General features: G+C 37.0%; 2 protein-coding genes across 4 annotated transcripts in view; one reads left to right on the top strand and one right to left on the bottom strand.

The window, feature by feature from the left end:
- The window catches only part of ACAD11 (acyl-CoA dehydrogenase family member 11), a 97556-nt gene that overhangs the window by 53888 nt on the left and 25944 nt on the right, over positions 1-17724 (top strand). The window lies entirely within an intron of this gene.
- ACKR4 (atypical chemokine receptor 4) lies at positions 6588-12356 on the bottom strand. 2 transcript variants are annotated; one of them, XM_072651341.1, is made up of 2 exons: positions 10647-12356; positions 6588-10031 (listed from the first exon to the last, which is right to left on the bottom strand). In XM_072651341.1, the coding sequence occupies exon 2, from the start codon at positions 10020-10022 to the stop codon at positions 8970-8972; it is 1053 nt and encodes a 350-aa protein (XP_072507442.1). In that variant the 5' UTR covers positions 10023-10031; positions 10647-12356; the 3' UTR covers positions 6588-8969. The 2 variants fall into 2 exon arrangements, with proteins under 2 accessions (XP_072507442.1, XP_072507441.1); XM_072651340.1 differs by having other exon boundaries at positions 11646-12097.

The following is a 17724-nucleotide window of genomic DNA, read 5'->3' as shown; positions in this document are numbered from 1 at the left end:
ATTTGCATTAGTTTTTAAGATTAAAAATTGTTAATGTACCTGAAAAACGTACATATATACACTAAGTATAACTAAGTATATATACTAAGTATAGCTCTACTAACCATACGTGTGTGTGTGTGTGTGTGTGTGTGTGTGTGTGTGTGTATATAAATATATGTATCCATAAATGGTTTTTCTGGATTTATTTTGCATTTCATTTGTTTTTTGTACTATGTTACTGAAGGTCTTGTCTTGATAAATTTTTTTCAGTAATTCTCTTGAGTTAATAGAATATTGGGCGAGGGTCAGAAAGACCCAAGTTCAAATCCAGCCTCAGACACTTACTGACTGTAAACCACGGACAAACTTAACCTCTGTTTGCCTCAGTTTTTTCATCTATCTCGTGAGGATAATAACAGCATCTAGCTCCTAGGACCATTGTAAGGATCAAGTCAGATACTTTGTGTAAAAAAAAAAAATTCTTTACACCATTGGTGCTGTCTATGTAAATGCTTGCTGCCCCCCTCATCCCCTTCCCCAAAGTAAATCACGTCAGGTTTGTTTCTGTGTTTCTTTACCCATGCTTTTCTTTCAGAGTCCTTTTCTTGTCTTACAGCATTTTTTAGCACTTTATCAAATTATCGTGGAAATAGTGGCATTCCTTCTTCCTCCTTTATTTTATTGGGAAAGTTCGTGTTTTCACTTGACCTGGTTTTAGGGAGGTGCTTTTTGATTACGTTAAGGAAAGATCTTCGTGGTTCCATTCTCTTTTAGTGTTTTTCAGTATAAAATAATACTGGATTAAAGACCTTTTCTGCATCCTGTGATTCTGTAATCTTTGGCATTATGATTTTAACTTTCCTAATTTTAGCTATCCTTGAATTTCTCCAACCTAATCATAACAAATAATTATGTGGATATGTTACTATAGCCTCCTTATTAATAAATTTCTTAACAAACTTTATAGATTTACAAACATTTCTTTAATGATATTTGCCTGTATTGTCTCTTTCTGCATTATCTTTTCCTGATGGATGTCAGGACCATGTTTGCCGCATAGAAGGAAGTCGGTAAGATACCTTCTTTCTTACTTACAAACAGTTTATGTGATATAGAAATTATTAATTGATTAAATTCTTGATAGAAATTGTTTATAAGTCTATCTGGAGCAGACTTCCTTCCCTTTGGTAATTACTTCTGAATTAATTAATTTTACTTTCTGGTTTTCAGTTGTTTATATCATCTGTTTACTGTTTTGTTAACTTGAAAGGTTTTTGTCCAAAATTAGATATAATAGTTTCAGGTTTCTTTTCTATTTCTTGTGAATTCCTCCTTCTGATTTTTGTTTTTGATCATTTAATTTTCTCTCTTTGGCAAATTAAGTAATAGTTTATTAATTTTGTTGATTTGATTAAAAAACTTCATTTTATGATTCACTAGTATTTTTGTTTCATTTCTTCTTTGATTTTAAGGTTTTCGTCTTTTGTATTTGTAGTATTAATTTTGGGGGTTTTGGTTACATGTTTAATTTATTATCTTCTTTATCTTTTGAGCAATCAAAATTTTCCTCCTTCTTTAGCCTCATTTGTAACATTTTACAAAATTGTCTCAATATCATTGTCTTTAGCATAATTATCTTTGTTTTTGTGATTTGTTTTTTGAATATATTTAGTTTTGGGGATAATGTTCGTTGTTTTGTCTTCATGTAGTAATGAATAGGTTCAGTTAGCATGCTGGTGTTATGATCTGTAAGGAATTTAACTTTTTTGCCTTTGTATATTTATGTGTTCTTTATGTTCTAACACATAATCATATTTTGCTAATATATGATGCAGAAATTATGTATGTTCTTTAAATGTCATTCAGTAGTTGCAAAAGAGCTATCATATCTAAAATTTCATTCAAATCTTTAATTTCTTGCTTATCCTTCTGTTAGATATCTAAATCAGAATGAGAAATATTTACTATCTACAACTATTTTCCACACTAGTGGCTCTTACTGTAATTTAGTTAGCTTTTGCTTAAAGCATTTAGGTATTTTATTATTTGGTATTTATTTAACATATTTAACATTTGTATTTTCATTATTTATAGTATGTTTAAGTATCATGTCCTACTGCTTTGTCTGAGGTCATGATTTCCACTACTGTTATTTCAGATTCAGATGAGAAATAATATTTCAGTTCTTCATTTTACTGTCATATGAATATTTGTGTTTTAAGAGTATTTCTTACATATAGCAAATCACTGAGGTTTGTTTTCTGATTCATTCTTCCACTGTCTTCTTCTTTACAACTAAGTTCATCCCATTCGCATTTATGGTTATGATTACTAAACTTGTTCTTCCCCTCTCCCCCATCAAATCTTTTTATAATGTTCCTTCCTTGAAAAGTTTGTGCCTAGGAGCTGGGAACAATCAGATCCCGCTCTGCTCCCTTAGTCTTCCCTTCCCACTCCAGACTCAGAGCTCTAGCCTGTCCTTGCTCTCCTTTTAGCTACAGTTTATTTTTAGCTTGAGACAGTCCCCTCCCTGTTTCCCCGCTTTTGCACGGACAGTCATCCCCTTCCCTGCTACAGACCAGACTTCTACTCACTTTCAATTATTCTATTACTGTAATTTTTTAAGTTCAAAAAATATTTTCTTTCCTTCTCACTTATTTTTTCATTTTTAAACCCTTTTCCCCAGACTAAAAAAATACAAATATAATCCATGTAACAAAAAGAGTATAACAAGGCAAACTAAACATGCACATTTGTTATTCCAAAAACATACGCATCGTTCTGCGCTTAGCTCCTCACTCTTCTTTCAGGAGGTGGGCCGCACTGGGCTCTCTGGGATTGTCTGGTCATTGTGTTGATCAGTAGTTGAATCTTTCCAAACAGTTTTTCATGATAGTGTTGTTATTATTGTGTAAATTACTGTGTACAGTTTTCATGTTCTCTTGTTTCTGCGTACTTCACTATACATCCGTTCATACAAGTCTTCACAGGTTTCTCCTAAATATCCCTTTTATAATTTCTTGTGGCACAATAACATTTCATTCTATTCATATACCATTATTTGTTCAGCCTTTCCCTAGTTAATGAACCTCCTCTTTGTTTCCAGTTCTTTACTATAGCAAGAAGAGCTGCTTTACATATTTGCGAACATTTGAGTCTAAAACTCTTTCTATTCTCTGGGTTGTAAAGGCCTAATAGGGGTATTGCTAGTATGAAAAGCATGTACAGTTTAGTGATTTGGGAAACATAATTCCAAAATACTTTCCAGAATGAATGGACCATTTCGCCACCCTACCACCAGTGGAATGGTATGTCTTTCTTCTTACAGTCCTCCCAGTAATTCACATTTTTTTTTCTGTCACCTTTATCAGTCTCTTAGGTATGAGATGTTTTAATGTGAATTTTCCTATTGGTAATTTGAAGCTTTTAAGATTTTTTTTGGTAGCTTGAAATTCTTTGAGAGAACTGCCTTTTATGTCTATTGACTATCATGTATTGAGCTCATTTTCTTATATTGTTAAATTTGTGTGCTATGTTTCTTGGATATCAGACCTTTATTCTAGAAACTGGTGACATTTTTTTTACCTCAGTTAACTGTTTCCCTTCTATTTTAATTGCAACGATTTGTTTGTGCAAGTGCTTTCCTTATCTGGACATGAGCTCTTGCCGTCTCCATAGCTACAAGAAGTATTTTCTTCCTTGCTCCTCTCATTTATTTGTGATGTGATTTTTTTTATGTATAGGTTATATCTATTTGGAACCGATTTTGGTCAAATAGTGAGCCTTTCCACCAAGAGTTGCAGTTTTTAGGTTTATCCAACATTATTACTATGTTTGTTGCTTCTGTACATTGTATACGCTGTGTACTTGATCTGTTTCACAGAGTAATTTATATATTTAAGCCAGTATCAAATAGTTTTGATGCTTGCTGCATGAAAGTATGGTTTGAGATCTTGTACTTCTAGACCCTCTTCCTTCCTGCTTTTTCCTCATTATTTCTCTTGAGAATCTAAACTTTTTTTCCTCTTTCCAAATGAATTTTATTAATATTTTCTAGCTCTATAAAAAATCCTTTGATAACTTGACTGGTAGGGCACTGAATTTATAGATTAATTTAGGTACAACTGTCATCTTTTTGTTATATTGGCAGAGACCAACCACATACAATTAATATTTCTCCATTTATCTGTATCTGTACTTATTTTTGGAAATGATGTTTGTATATTTCCTATGTGTGTCTCAGTAGATGGATTCCTAAATATTTTGTATATTTTTATTGCCCTCGTTGTCAGCAAGCATCTGTAAAAAGCGATAGTTTGGTTTCTGCTAAACTTTTGCTTATTTTCTCAATTTCTTTTTCTTGTCATATTGCTGTGGCTGTAACATTTCTAGCACTATGTTAAATGAAGTGGTGATAATGAATATCCCTGCATTGTGCCTAATCTTATTGGAAAGGGATCTGGTTGATTTCCATTACCTATAATGCTGGTTTTTCATTTTAAGAGGGACCATTTTCCGTATATCTCTTACTGTTTTTAACATAAAAGTGTGCTGTGTCTTGTCAAAAGCTTTTTTTGCATGTGTTGCCTGTATTTGCATATATTGACAAATTGACAAAATTATGTGATTTTGATCGTTTTATTATTAATATGATCTTTTTATGCTTATAGTTTTGAACCAATACTATATTTAATGTAAATCCTACGTTATCATACTATAAATCTTCTATAAGTTGTTGTAGCTTATTGCTATGATTCTATTTAAAATATTTGCATTGATATTCATTAGTGATATTGGTCTGTAATTTCCTTTCTCTCATTTGACTTTCCTTGGTTTCTGTTTTGTTTTTCTGAGACTGTGTTGTTTAAATTTTCTTTTTCTTCTTCTGATAATGTAGGTCATTTAAATTTTGTAGATTTTCATCTATTTCAGTCAAGTTGTCAATTTCGTTGGCATTTAATTGAAATTTCCTTTATTTCTTCTCTGTTTGTGGTAATTTTCCTTTTTTCATTTTTGATACAGGCAATTTGATTTTTTTTAATTATTGAATTAAATGTTTATTTGGTTTATTGTTTTTAAAATAGCTTCTTGCTTTATTTACCAGTTGAAGGATTTAAAATTTTTTTTCTTTGATTTTCACCATATCTATTTTGGGTTTTTTGGGGAGGAGGTGGTGTTATTTTTCTAGTTTTTATTTATTTATTTTTTTGTTTCATACCCATTTCACTGATCTAGTCTTTCTCTTATTGTTGAAAGCATATAGATTTTCTAATGTTAATTTTTTTTTAAGTGTTTAAATTTTCTACTTAGAATTGTTTTGGGAGATTCCTAACGGTTTGTTATGTTTTCTTAATATTTGATTTGATGAAACTTAATATTGTTTTTAGTTCTTTGACCCATGAATTTTTTAGATTAAGTTGTTTAGTCTCCAAATAATTTTTAATACTTCTTTTAAGGACCTATAATTCTTTTTACATTATAGTCCATAAAGAATATTTTAAGCATTTCTGTTTTTCCACATTTTTGAGATTATTATGCTCCAAACCTGGTTAGTTTTTTATAAATGTGCCATGCAGTGCTGAGAAATATGTGTATTCCTTTTCCCATTCAATAAACCAGAGATCTGTCATAATTGACCTTTCTAAAGTTCTTATTAGGTCCTTAACTTCTTTACGAACTTTGTCTAAATCTGAAGTAGGTACATTGAGGTCCCCAGCGATTATAGTTTTGTTGTCTCTTTCTCCCTGTAAGTCAATTAACTTTTCCTATAGACGTTAGATACTTAGTGCTTATATTTACTTAAGACTGGATATTTATTCATAGGTTATGGTGTCTTTTAAGTAAAATGTAATTTCCTTTCCATCCTTTATAACCATCTCTTTTCACTGTTGCCTTGTCTAAGATGAGATTGCTGTCCCTGCTTTTTTGAGTTCAGCTAAACGTAATAAATTATACTGTACCCCCTTATTTTAATAATGCGTGAATCTTTACATTTCAAGTGTGTTTCTTGTAAACACCACATTTTTAAATTTTACGCTCTGATCTGCTCTGCATTCCTTTTCTGTTTTCTAGGCAAATTCATCCTATTTTTGTCATGATTATTAACCATGTATCTCTTCATTCTTCTCTTCTGTGTTTGCTTCTCCTCACCCCATCTCTGTAAAGAAGGCAGCGAGACACAGTGTCTTCAGTGCTAGTCATGGTGCGCCCTTGTCTTCCCTGTGCCCAGACCCCACAACTGTGGTGCACCCTCCTCTCCTCTGGCAGCTTTGCCCTTGTTTTCTTCCCTTTGAGTTTGACATTTTTCTCCACCAAACAGGTGTGCGTGTGTGTGCATGTGTGCACGTGTGTGTGGGTGTATGTGTGTGCGTGCGTGCATGTGGGTGTATGTATGCATATGTGGGTGGGTGTATGTGTGGGTGTGCATGGGTGTGTATGTGTTCTTGCGTGTGCGTGCGTGCGTGTGTTTCCAACCACCCCTTGTCCAGGTCAGATGGACACATGCTCCCCACACTTCCTCCAGGCTAGGACACTTGCTCTTCCCCCTCCTTCCCCTTTTTCACTTGGAATCATCATAACAGAACAAAATCATCCCGAGTCTCCTGTGTTACTTCACTTCCTTTATTTTTTGAAGACATTAGGATTCTCAGTCAATATTTCCTCTTCCCTTTATAATGCAAATATTTCTTCACTGCATATTTCCTCCCACTTTCCCCAGTGTATTTACTTTCCTCATTTTCTCTTGAGTTGTCTGTTTGCAGAGATTCTGTTCAGCATTTGTCTTTTTATCAGGAAAGATTGGACGTCCTCTAATTTATTAGAAGTCCTTTTTTACCTATAGGATTATATTTAGTTTTGCCAGGTAAGTTGTTCTTCTTTTAAGCCTTTATCTTTTGCCTTTTGGAATATCACATTCTAAGCTCTTCTGTCCTTTACTTTGGTCACTGCCAGGTCTTGGATGATCCTGACCAAGGCTCCTTGGTATTTGCACTTTTACCTTCGGGCTGTGTGCAGTATTTTTTACTTTTAATCTACAAGCTCTAGATTTGTCCATGGTGTTCCTGGGAGTTTTCATTTGAGAGTTTCTTTCAGGAGGTGACTGGTTCTGATGAGTTTGGGCAGTTTTCCTTTATGATTTCTTGGAAGAAAATATCCTGATTTTTTTTGCCATGGTTTTTTGTCTAATTATTCTTAGATTAATTGTGATCTGTTTTCTAGGTGAATTGTTTTTATTAGGAGATACCTTTATTTTCCCCTTTTTTAATTCTTTCCACTGTTTTAATATTTCTTGTTGCCTCCTGGAGTCATCTGTTTCTTTGGTCTACTCTCATTTCCAGGGGGTATGTTACTTGTGTAAAATTTCATCTCTCTACTGAACTGTTCATTCTTCTTCCAGTTCTTGCTTCATCCCTTCTAGAAATTGTAGCAGAGCTTGGGGGCACTTACCACCTCTCTCTGAGGTTCTGCCTGGAGTCACGGCAAACTTGGTCTCTTGCTCTAGACTTGTACAGTGGAAGACCCTGGATGCTTCTTTGTTTTTGTCATCATTTTCTTCTGTTTATTCAAATTTCACCCTTTCCTTCCTAAATTAGAACTTTTTGTCATAGTTAGAGTCTGACTGCTCCTGTACACTCATACCTGCCTGGTCTTGATTTATGTTGTCACTGGCTCCCCCTCACACTTGTGCCAGCAGGTCCCAGGTTCACCTGTGTCCTCTTTGTACAGAGTGCTGAGTTTTTCAAGGCTGTCCGGGGCAGCAAACAAGTGGCTACAAACTTTCAGTGCCTATTAGAAGGTGGGCTAATCCTCAAAATAGGAGGTTTGCCTCTTTTCCTGGCTCCCTTCCTAGTCCACGCTACTTGGGTGCTTAACCACCCTGGCTATGGAGTTCTTGCTATAGCACCGAGACCTTCTGGTCCTGTGGGACAGGGTCTCACTGCTCTGGGTCTTCCAGGCTCAAGCTGTCTGAGGCCATAGGAGCTAGAAGGCTTCCTGGTTCTTTGCTTGCCTCCCCTTGGGTCCTCTGGCTAGCTTCCCCTCGGTGGCTGCCCTCTTCTCAGCGCCCCCTTCCGGCAGCCTCCGGGCTTTACCTCTGATTGTGCTACTTGTTAACTCTTGATTTCTGTTGCTGGATAAATTAGCGTTTACCTTTTTTATTTTCTTAAGGGTTTTTTTTTTTTTGGTTGGTTGGTTGGTTGGGTTTTTTGTGGTGAGTAAATTCACCTTTTTGATAGAGTGGCTAGATGAAGGTGTCATGATTTTTCTCGTTATTTCATAATCAGTTAGTGCTCTAACTGTGTAAGATGTGTAGATGTGTAAGATTATTATTTTTGACTGAATTGATCTCACACATTGATCTTTCCACTGTTCTCTTTTTACTTTGCTATAATAACCATATTACATGTCTGAATTTTTAAACTCTATCTCCTCTGTTCTTTTTGAAGGTATCTCCTGCTTGGCCAAAGTGTCCCATCTCCTGTTCTAAGCCACCCGTTCTCATTTTGGGTTTTTATCGAGAGCTGTCATTTCCCTCTTTATCTCTTCCCTTGATTTTTTTACGGGGCCTTCCAGAAATTCTTAGAGTTGTTTTGTGTGCTTTATCCGTCATTCCATGAGTCCAGTTATTACAGAATCATTCTGTACCTTCAGAGATTTTTCTTGGTGTTCTCTTACCCTATGCTTTGTCTTTTATTGCCCCAGGAGTTTTCTTTGCTTGTTCACTCCCTAGGTCTCTGCTGGGTTTTTCTCTAGGGATTTCTTCCTTTCCTCCTCTTGTAGTTGTTGCTATTGTTTTACATCATTTAGTATGCAGCCAGATTTTTTGAGGTCACAAGGGAGAACTTGGTTTATATTAACCGTCTTGTTTAAATATGTCTTATTGTTCCACACTGAAATTTGAGTCCCCGATAATACAGATATGTTCTCCTATATTAGAATACATTGAGCAGCATCATGCACCCCAGTGAACAAAAAGAACGGTCGGTGTGCTAGATACTAAAAGTACTCATTGACTCTGTGCGTTCTTCAGAATCAAAAGGAATGTCTTCTGGGTTTTGTCTCTGTCTCCTCCAGTAGCCATATTTCTTCACCATTTTGGTAATGTGCATTTTAAAAGAAGATCCCATAAAAGCATATAGGATTGGGTTGAGACAGCTATGAAAAAGGGCTAAGCTTTTTGTGATTTGTATGGCCACATCCATGCGCTTACTCATTTCACAGTCGATAATCAGAGAATAGATGATGTCAATGGCTTGCCAGAATTTGACAATGTTGTATGGCAGCTGAGTGACAATGAAAACAGCCACAACGGCTAGTAGAACCCGGAGGGCCTGAGATTTCTTCACGTTGGGTATCTTGATAAGTGTCCTGGCTGTCAGAGAATAGCAAACTCCCATTATAAGAAAGGGTAGTACAAACCCTATGCAAATTTCCAGGATCTGAATTGATGCCTTAATTGTTGTTCCTAAGCGGTGTGAGAATATAGGTAGGCATCTCTTCTTGTCATTCACTGTATTAAAAACTAGTTGAGGTATGCTCAGCAGTATTGCAATGAGCCAGACACAGACACAGATGATCCAACATGGTCTTCCAACTCGTTGATGTCCTGGGGCTTTAGTTATTGCAGAGTATCTGTCCATGCTGATGCAAGCCAGAAATTGCATTCCAGAGGCAAAGTTTATGGTGAATAAGGCTGAAGTCACTTTGCACATTGGTATCCCCAGTACCCATCCATGTACGGCATTCACTGCCCAAAATGGCAAAGTGACAAGCAGAAGCAGATCAGCCACTGCCAGATTCATGATGTACACATCAGTCTTGGTTTTCTGTTTCTTGTAGTAGGCGTAGATGGCCACCACTGTGGAATTTCCTGCAATTCCAGCAATAAAAGCCACTGTGTAGAAAGCAGGCAGGAACACCTTGGCAAAATTCCTGACGTCCTCCTTGACACAGAGTATTTCATACTGACTATAATCCTGAGTGCCGTTTGCTTCATTTTCCTCATAATAGTAATCTGTGGACTGATTGTGTTCCAGATCCATGGTCGCAACCTAGAAGGTAGATACAATAGTGGGGCATGTTACCAGTTTGTTAGAATATTAGGCAAAAGAAAACCTAGTTTTAGTTCACATAATTTTCATTCCTGGTGAGAAAATAGACGTTTGCTCTTTTCATAGTCAGTAATCATTGAATAGATGGTGTCTGTGTCTTGCCAGAACTTGACTAGGTAATATTCCTTGGAATGACATCACATTTTTGGAGGCTTAATATTAACTCGAGCCAAACCCATGTGGGATGTGCATCCACAGAAACAATTATTTAGTGCTTTTCTTCTTCTTCGAGGACTATCAGAGGGACTGGAAATGTGTCTCAATTTGTAGTGGGGAGATGGAATACATATTACTGTTCAAACGCTAAGCAAAAGTATGAGAGAATTTATTTAAGAAAAGTGAGAATTCTTTGACAAATGAGCCAGCTCTAGTAGAGTCCATTTACCCACACAAATTAAGAAATATCACAGATACTCTTACAAAATCCTTCCACCACCACTAAGTTTGTGGTTTTGACAGATGAACTTAAAGTAGCCATGTAAAATGAGCTGCAAAAGGTTAGTTAAATTCCTATCTCAGCAGCCAGACTAAAAAAGTACAATTTTACAGAATTACCTCTCTCTCCCGTTTTGATATTCATTCAGAAGGTGTTGGCACCTCTTAAACTCTCTGTTTGGCTGGATGCTTCTCTGCCAACAGCAAGCTGTTATAAACGTGCCTGGCCATCAGGAGCTACGCTGTCCTTAACAAAAACTATAGTGGCTTTCAGAGCTTTGATTTTTCTAAAAAAAGGATGGTTATGTTCTCCCATGGATTTTTTCTCTGTAGATTTCCAGATAATAACCTTGTGTAATCAAGAATGAAAACACAATTCTAAAACAATGGACACAAATATCGGAATTGTTTTCTTTCAAAAGAAAAGTCTCACATTTGTCCTATTTAAATATGGAAGGTGGAGTATAACAGAGCTCTTAGGAAGGAGGAGGTACTATACACATATGAACTACTTTCATCATACAGTGCCCAGGTATTAATGAATTTAACTATTCTGCCCTTAAATTCATTGAAAAAATTACTCATGTGGCTCTTCTTCATCTTTTCCTAGTACACTATTTGGCAACTCAACATAAAACAATGAATATGAATTGCTTCAGTTCAAAGAAATCTTGAGGGAAAACACTGCTACCTCACACAGGAAACAGTCTTCAAAAAGTTTCCAGTCACAGTCATTAAGGCAAGACTGGAAAGTATAAAGAGGAAAATATTCTATGGCAGATGTTGCTTATAAAAATCACTACAACTACAGGATAAAATAATTTAAAACAGTGCCATGCCTTTTTGCCTTCCTAATAAAAAAGGAGCATATTTTTGGAATTCTTTCTATGTAATACTGTTTCACTGCAGAACAAGAAGAACGATATTTTGATTCTGCCACTGATCTTTTTTGAAACTTTATTTTAAAGTTGAAGAAAGAATTGTTTTTACAAATGACACTCAGTTTTGACTGTGTACCTTTAAATCCCTCTGCAAAGTCATCCTATAAATATGTAAATAGAACTGTCCGTAGGCTTGAAACTTGCATCTCAGAATTGGAATGAGTAAGAAGTAACTGACCTGTTCCGGAGCCACAGAGCAGGCGCTGGTGCCTCGGGAGCGAAGTCTAATGTCATCCCAGCCTAATTCATTCCACTTTTGTTCGGAGTCTGACACCACGCCTCTAGGTTTCCCAGCCAAGGGAGTCTTCATTTACATTTGAATTTTTACTTCTGATTATCTTCCAGGAAACTTAACTCCTGGAGAACTTGCAACACTTTTTGTTTGATTGTTACATGCTAATATATATCCCTAGTGCCTGAGTTTTCTGGGAAATGGATTTGAAAGAATACCATCTCATTTGAAAAAATACAGATCTTGTCATTATACCCATTGCTTCCAAAAATACAAGAAAGTAGCTGCAGATGTAACTGAAAGACCAAAATAGAAATTCACTCAAGGGCATCGGTGCAGATGAAATTACAAAGCCTTGTAACGTTAAATGGTATTTTCCTCTTTTACAGGGAAATGTCATTCTTTTTCTCTGAAATAGTTGTCTTATGACTGATAAAAGGAAATAATTGCAATTGGGAGTAGACTCTCAAAAAAGCTATTTTTGTATCTGATATTAAATCTTAAAGTTATTAGGTAGAATTTAATATTTTGGTTTTGCTTTGCATTTTTCATCATATCCTTCGGACTCTGTGTTTCTGGCTGTACCAATTAGCCAGCATTTATAAAGCCCCTACCATGTCTCAGACACAGCGCTAGGCACTGAGGATACAGGTACAAAGAAATGAAGCAGTGCCTTATCTAGGAGACAAGTACAAACCCAAGCATCTTCAGAACAAATGTATAAAGAATAATACAGTTAAGTACAGAGTAGAGCCTAGAATGGAAGATGCCAGCAGTTGGGAAGGGACCAAGAAAGGCTTCTTCTAGAACAGGTCAGCAAACAAAGACCAGGGTCAAATCCTGCGTTTGTGGCTTGAGAGCAAAGAATGGTTTGTCTCTGTATAGATATAAACATATATCTATGTAAAACTTTATTTTAAAATATCTACTTGAAGGCCATAGTTTATTGACCCCTAAAGATGGTGTAGTTTGAGCTGTTCCTTGAAGAAAGAGAAGTGGAAGGGAGGAGGGAGGGAATTCCAAGCCTCACAGGGTGGGACCAGCTCAGGCAAGGCAGTGGCATGTGTGCACGTCTGAGGGAGGGCTGGTTTGGCTGCATCCCAGAGTGTGCCAGAGGGAGGAAGGTCTTAGGAAACTGAAAATAAAAGGTGGTGAAGAGTTTTAAAAGCTTAGCAAAAGAGTTTGAATACTAGAGTCAGTAAAGAGCCACTTAAGGTTACTAAGTAATGTGGGGACCTGGTCAGATCTGCACTTGGCAAAAAACACTTTGGCTGCCAGTATAGGATGAACTGGCCTACCCATGCAGAGGAGCTTGGGGCAGGGACAGTGTTCTGCTTGACTGCAGAGTTAGCCATTTCAGTGCTACCAGGTAGTAAGCTTGTAGCTAAGGCCTGTTGATTTTGCCTTCATAGCATTTCTAGTCTGAGCCCCCTTTTCTCTGGCTCAGCCACCACCCTGATCTTTGGAAATCTCAGGTCTGACCATGTTGTCCCCTCTTGAGTAAACTCCTGTGGTTCCCTGGTGTTTTTGATATTAAATATAAAATGTTGTGGCATTTAATGCCCTTAATAACCTGCCCTGCCCACCCCATCCCCCTTTCCAGCATTTTCGCACCTTTCTCTCCTCCACTGTACTTACTCTGCCATCTAGTAACTCTGGCCTTCTTGCTGTTCCTCACACAAGGTAGTCCATCTCCTTCCTCTGCATTGTTGTTTGCCCCCATGCCTAGAATTTGCTTCCTGCTTACCTCTACAAGAAGCCTGTCCTGAGCCCTAGTGATATTAATGCCTTAGTGACATTATCTCCAATTTGTGTACAACTAGATTGAAATTAAGGAGAGTCTGAATAATGTGAAATTAAATTTAGCGTGAATTATAAAATAATAGCAGGTCACATTTAATACAAACCAAAATCTGATTAATGCGATACTTGTGAATTGATCAGAGTTTTTAACATGCTTTCCATAAGTCTGCATTTGTCTGTGATCACATGTGGCTGTAACGTGCTGTGTACCTTATTACCAAAAGTTATGAGAATTTTTTTTTAAAGAGCCTTTAACAATATGTACAACAGGAAGAATATGGAGATGGAAACACTGCCAGCACAAAAAGGAAGAGTCTGGTTTTTCCATTAGAACAAAAATTAGATGTAATTGAACAGCATGAGGGTGGTCATAATAACTAAAAAAAAGACAAGATGTTGAAACAGCTGAATCTGCAGTATTATAAAATACAGAGGTGAAATAAAAGAGAGAAAGTCACATGAACTCTTTGTGTTTCTCACACACTACAAGGTATTTATGGTGTTATAGTGATGGAAGTGTAGACAGTGATAGAAATGGCCCATCTTTTAGCCATGTGGATGAAAGATTGCCATCAAAAACACATCCTCTTAACAAAGTAGCCATTCAGAAAAGCATTTCAAGGTGAATTAAGACAGTCGGGGAGAAATGGAAATGAAGTGGACAGTGAAGAAACTTTTACTGCAAACCTTAGCTGATTCATTCATTCGCTTTGAAAACCAATATAACATTAAATTTATATCACATAATGTTAAAATTATTGAAGAGACAGACTGTGCAAATGAGAATGTGGCTTCTAAATATCCTGATGTTTTGAAGAAAATAATTGAAGAAGGTGGAGGCACAGATTACCACATTTTTAATGTGGGTGAAATGGGCTTATTCTGGAAATTAACGAATGTCTTCCAGAACTTACATTTCTAAGAAAGAAAACACTCAGCCTTGATTTGAAGTGTCTGAAGATGGCAGATAACGCAGAAGGGAATTCTCATGAAAAATAATGTTTGGTTTTCGGTTACAAAATCTTCATGTTCTAAGCCGCTGCTAACATTGATTGCTTCCATTTCTTTGGCAGTCCGATAAGAAGGCATGGGTGACTAAAGACTAGTTTTCAAATTTTTTCAGCTGTTGAAAATTATTGCAAGAAGAGTCCTGTCACAGGCATTAGTGATTTTGGATAATGCTTCATTTCATCCAACTATACTAGGTTTATTGTGAGAGAACATAAACATATAGACTTGAGGAAAGACAGAGGAAGCGCTCTGTACTCACCTACAGAGGCGTGAAGGTTTAAAGAAAGAGAAGACAGTTCAATATTAGCTGAATATTTCTGGCAGTAATAATATTTTCATCCTATCATAAATTTAGGCCTTTTAAGGGTGATATTCAGCAAATTTATTTTTAAAAAATTTTGCTTTCAATAGCTACTTTATTGTTTATAATAAACATGAATCAGAAATATGTTTTCCTTATCTTTTGCTGTTATATTAATAGATTAAAACTTTACTTTTGCAAATTTTAACTGCATGTTTCCATTGTATTTGAAATTCTATTTTACATGAAATTATAACTTCAAACGGCATGAATTTAAATAATGTGACTGCTTTGCAGAATTCATTAGTCATACTAGCTGAGTCCTGGTTATTTATTTTGTTTGTACATGCTTGTTTGCATGTTGTTTCCCCAGTTAGCATGTGAGTTCCTTGAGAACAAAGACTGGGTTTTGCCTTTCTTTATAACACCAGTGTTTGACACAGAACCTGGTGTTAGAAACATTCTTGACACTAAAAAGGTATCAAAGAAAATTGATTACAACAGAGTTCAGAGGAATTGAACACTCTGATCAAAGTGGGCCCCCACCCTCTTTTCAGGAGGAGGGAGCCCTGAATATAGAAGACAAATGAGACATATACCATTAGTTCAAGACAGACCCTTGCACTGGGAGACGCATTGGTCCATTCTCCATGAAGTCACTGTCTTTTCTACATGCCCATTATGTAACCGCCCTTGGTATGATCCCTCCTCCCAAACATGCTTTAATATAGGACCCATGATCAGAAAATGGAGGGACAATTTTATGTGGGGTGTGTCTGCTTACATACATGAGGTTCATTAAGCAAGCGCAGTGAAGAAAAGCCTTCTCCAGGTAACTCGAGGTCCTTTTCCCTGACATGTTCAGGCCGGTTTTAGGCCTGGACCTTCTTATTGAATTTTGTGTGACTTCCTGAAGGCCACTGTCAGCGTCCTGATTGGCTGAGCCTACCTGCAGTCTGCTGGCTTTCTTACTATCTGGCTTATTCTCAGTGACTTCATCAGCTAGTAACTGTGGAAACTTCACCTTTGGCTGGCTCTCACACCGATACCTAGTTGTTGTTGTTCGGTTATTTAGTCATTTCCAACTTTTCGTGACCCCATGGACCATGCTGTCCATGGGGTTTTCTTGGCAAAGGTACTGGAGTGGTTTGCCATTTCCTTTTCCAGTGGTTTAAGACAAATAGAGGTTTAAGTGACTTGCTCAGGGTCACACAGTAAGTGTCTCAGACAGGATTTGAACTTGAGTCTTCCTGCCTCCAGGCCCATGCTCTATCCACTGAGCCATCCAGCTGCCTCTGGCACCTAATAGGTACCTCATAAGTACGAGTTGACTTTACTCGATTCTCTTACTTGTTGTTACATTACCTGAAGCACCCAACATTCAATAAATGTCTAAAGCACTGTGCTAAAGCAGTAGAGAAAAGTAGGGATACAAATGGAAAAGTAAGACAGCCCCTCCCTCAAGGAGCTCACATTCTAGTGGGGGAGAAAATTCCAATGGAAGATTTCAGATGCAAGTTAAATGGAAAGGTCCCATGGACTTTGGGGCACAGCAGCAAAGTAGCCATTTCCACTGATAAAATTATCTCAGTTTATGTTGCTGAACCATTTTACACTGGAAGAGCAGCCTTGCTTTTCCCAAAGCAATTGACTTCAGGGTCCTGGGCTATTTTCCATCAGGGAAATGAAAGGAAATGGCAGTCAAGATGTTTGTAAATCTCCACTGGCCAGAGAGTAGATCTGGGATTTCCTTGATATAAGGAACTCCCAAATGAGGAAACCCCTCCACAAATTCAGGTTGGCATCTTTTCTGCAACTTACAGTTCTAGAGTAGGAATTCTTAACCATTTTCTGTCATGGACCCCTTTGTCACAGTCTGGACCTCTTCTCAAAATAATGTTTTTAAATAACGAAAGGAAATGCCAATTTTCATTTAGCAGCTATTGAGAATAACTTGGGGTTTACTGGTTAGATCTTTTTGTTTCTTTGTTTCTCTCTCTCTCTCTCTCTCTCGCTCTCGCTCTCGCTCTCGCTCTCGCTCTCTCTCTCTCTCTCTCTTTCCTTCTTGTCTTTCCCAAAACCTTCCAATAGTTCCCTGCCCAAACTCCACTTAATGGCTGTTTTCTGGATGCTTCTGGCTTAAGAGCGATTGTCAATAGTAACTGTTGCTCTTTCCCTCTCAGCTTGATTTACTTATATTTTTTTTCTTTTGCTCATTAAAAGGACCATTCTCTGATTACTTCTTAAAGAGGCATATTCACTGAATTCACTGAATACTCTAAGTGCATACCTGAATAGAGTTTAGCCAAAAAAGGCTGAGATCTCCTGTTGCATCCTGGGCCATCTCCAGTCATCCTCATGAATATCTGGTGACTGGATCCAGGTGGCTCAGGAGGAGAAAGTGAGGCTGGTGACCTGCACAGCCCTCCCTCACTCAAAACAAAGTCAAGTGCAAGTCATGTCATCATTTCTGATGGCATGGTCTTCTTTGACAACAAAGGACGAACACAATCCTGTGAGTAGACCAAGCTGCCTGAATGAGGACCCAGCTGGCTGGGTAACACTGCTCCTCCTCTCCTTTTTGTCCCCCACCCCTTCCTTCTCCTCTCCAAACACTTAAATAGGAAAAGAATGGAGAGGAAGGAAGGAGCAGGTATCGTCACCTGCTACATTTAATGATGTTTGCTTTATTCTTTCTGTGGCTGGTTGCTGGTCTCCTTTCTTCACATCCTTTTGAATTTTTAAGTTGCCCTAATGAGGTTGAACCAATTGAATTAAATAATAATTTAATAATTTAATATGTTTAATATTAATATTATATTAATATTTAATAATTAATTAATTAGTAGGTCAGTAATAGAAGAGTGAATGCCAGTAGAATTTCAGACGTATATATGAATTAGTTGAATT

This window comes from Notamacropus eugenii, chromosome 3 (genome assembly GCF_028372415.1).
Source record: "Notamacropus eugenii isolate mMacEug1 chromosome 3, mMacEug1.pri_v2, whole genome shotgun sequence".
In the NCBI taxonomy this organism is placed as follows: Eukaryota; Metazoa; Chordata; class Mammalia; order Diprotodontia; family Macropodidae; genus Notamacropus; species Notamacropus eugenii.
This window is presented reverse-complemented; position numbering and strand designations above follow the sequence as displayed.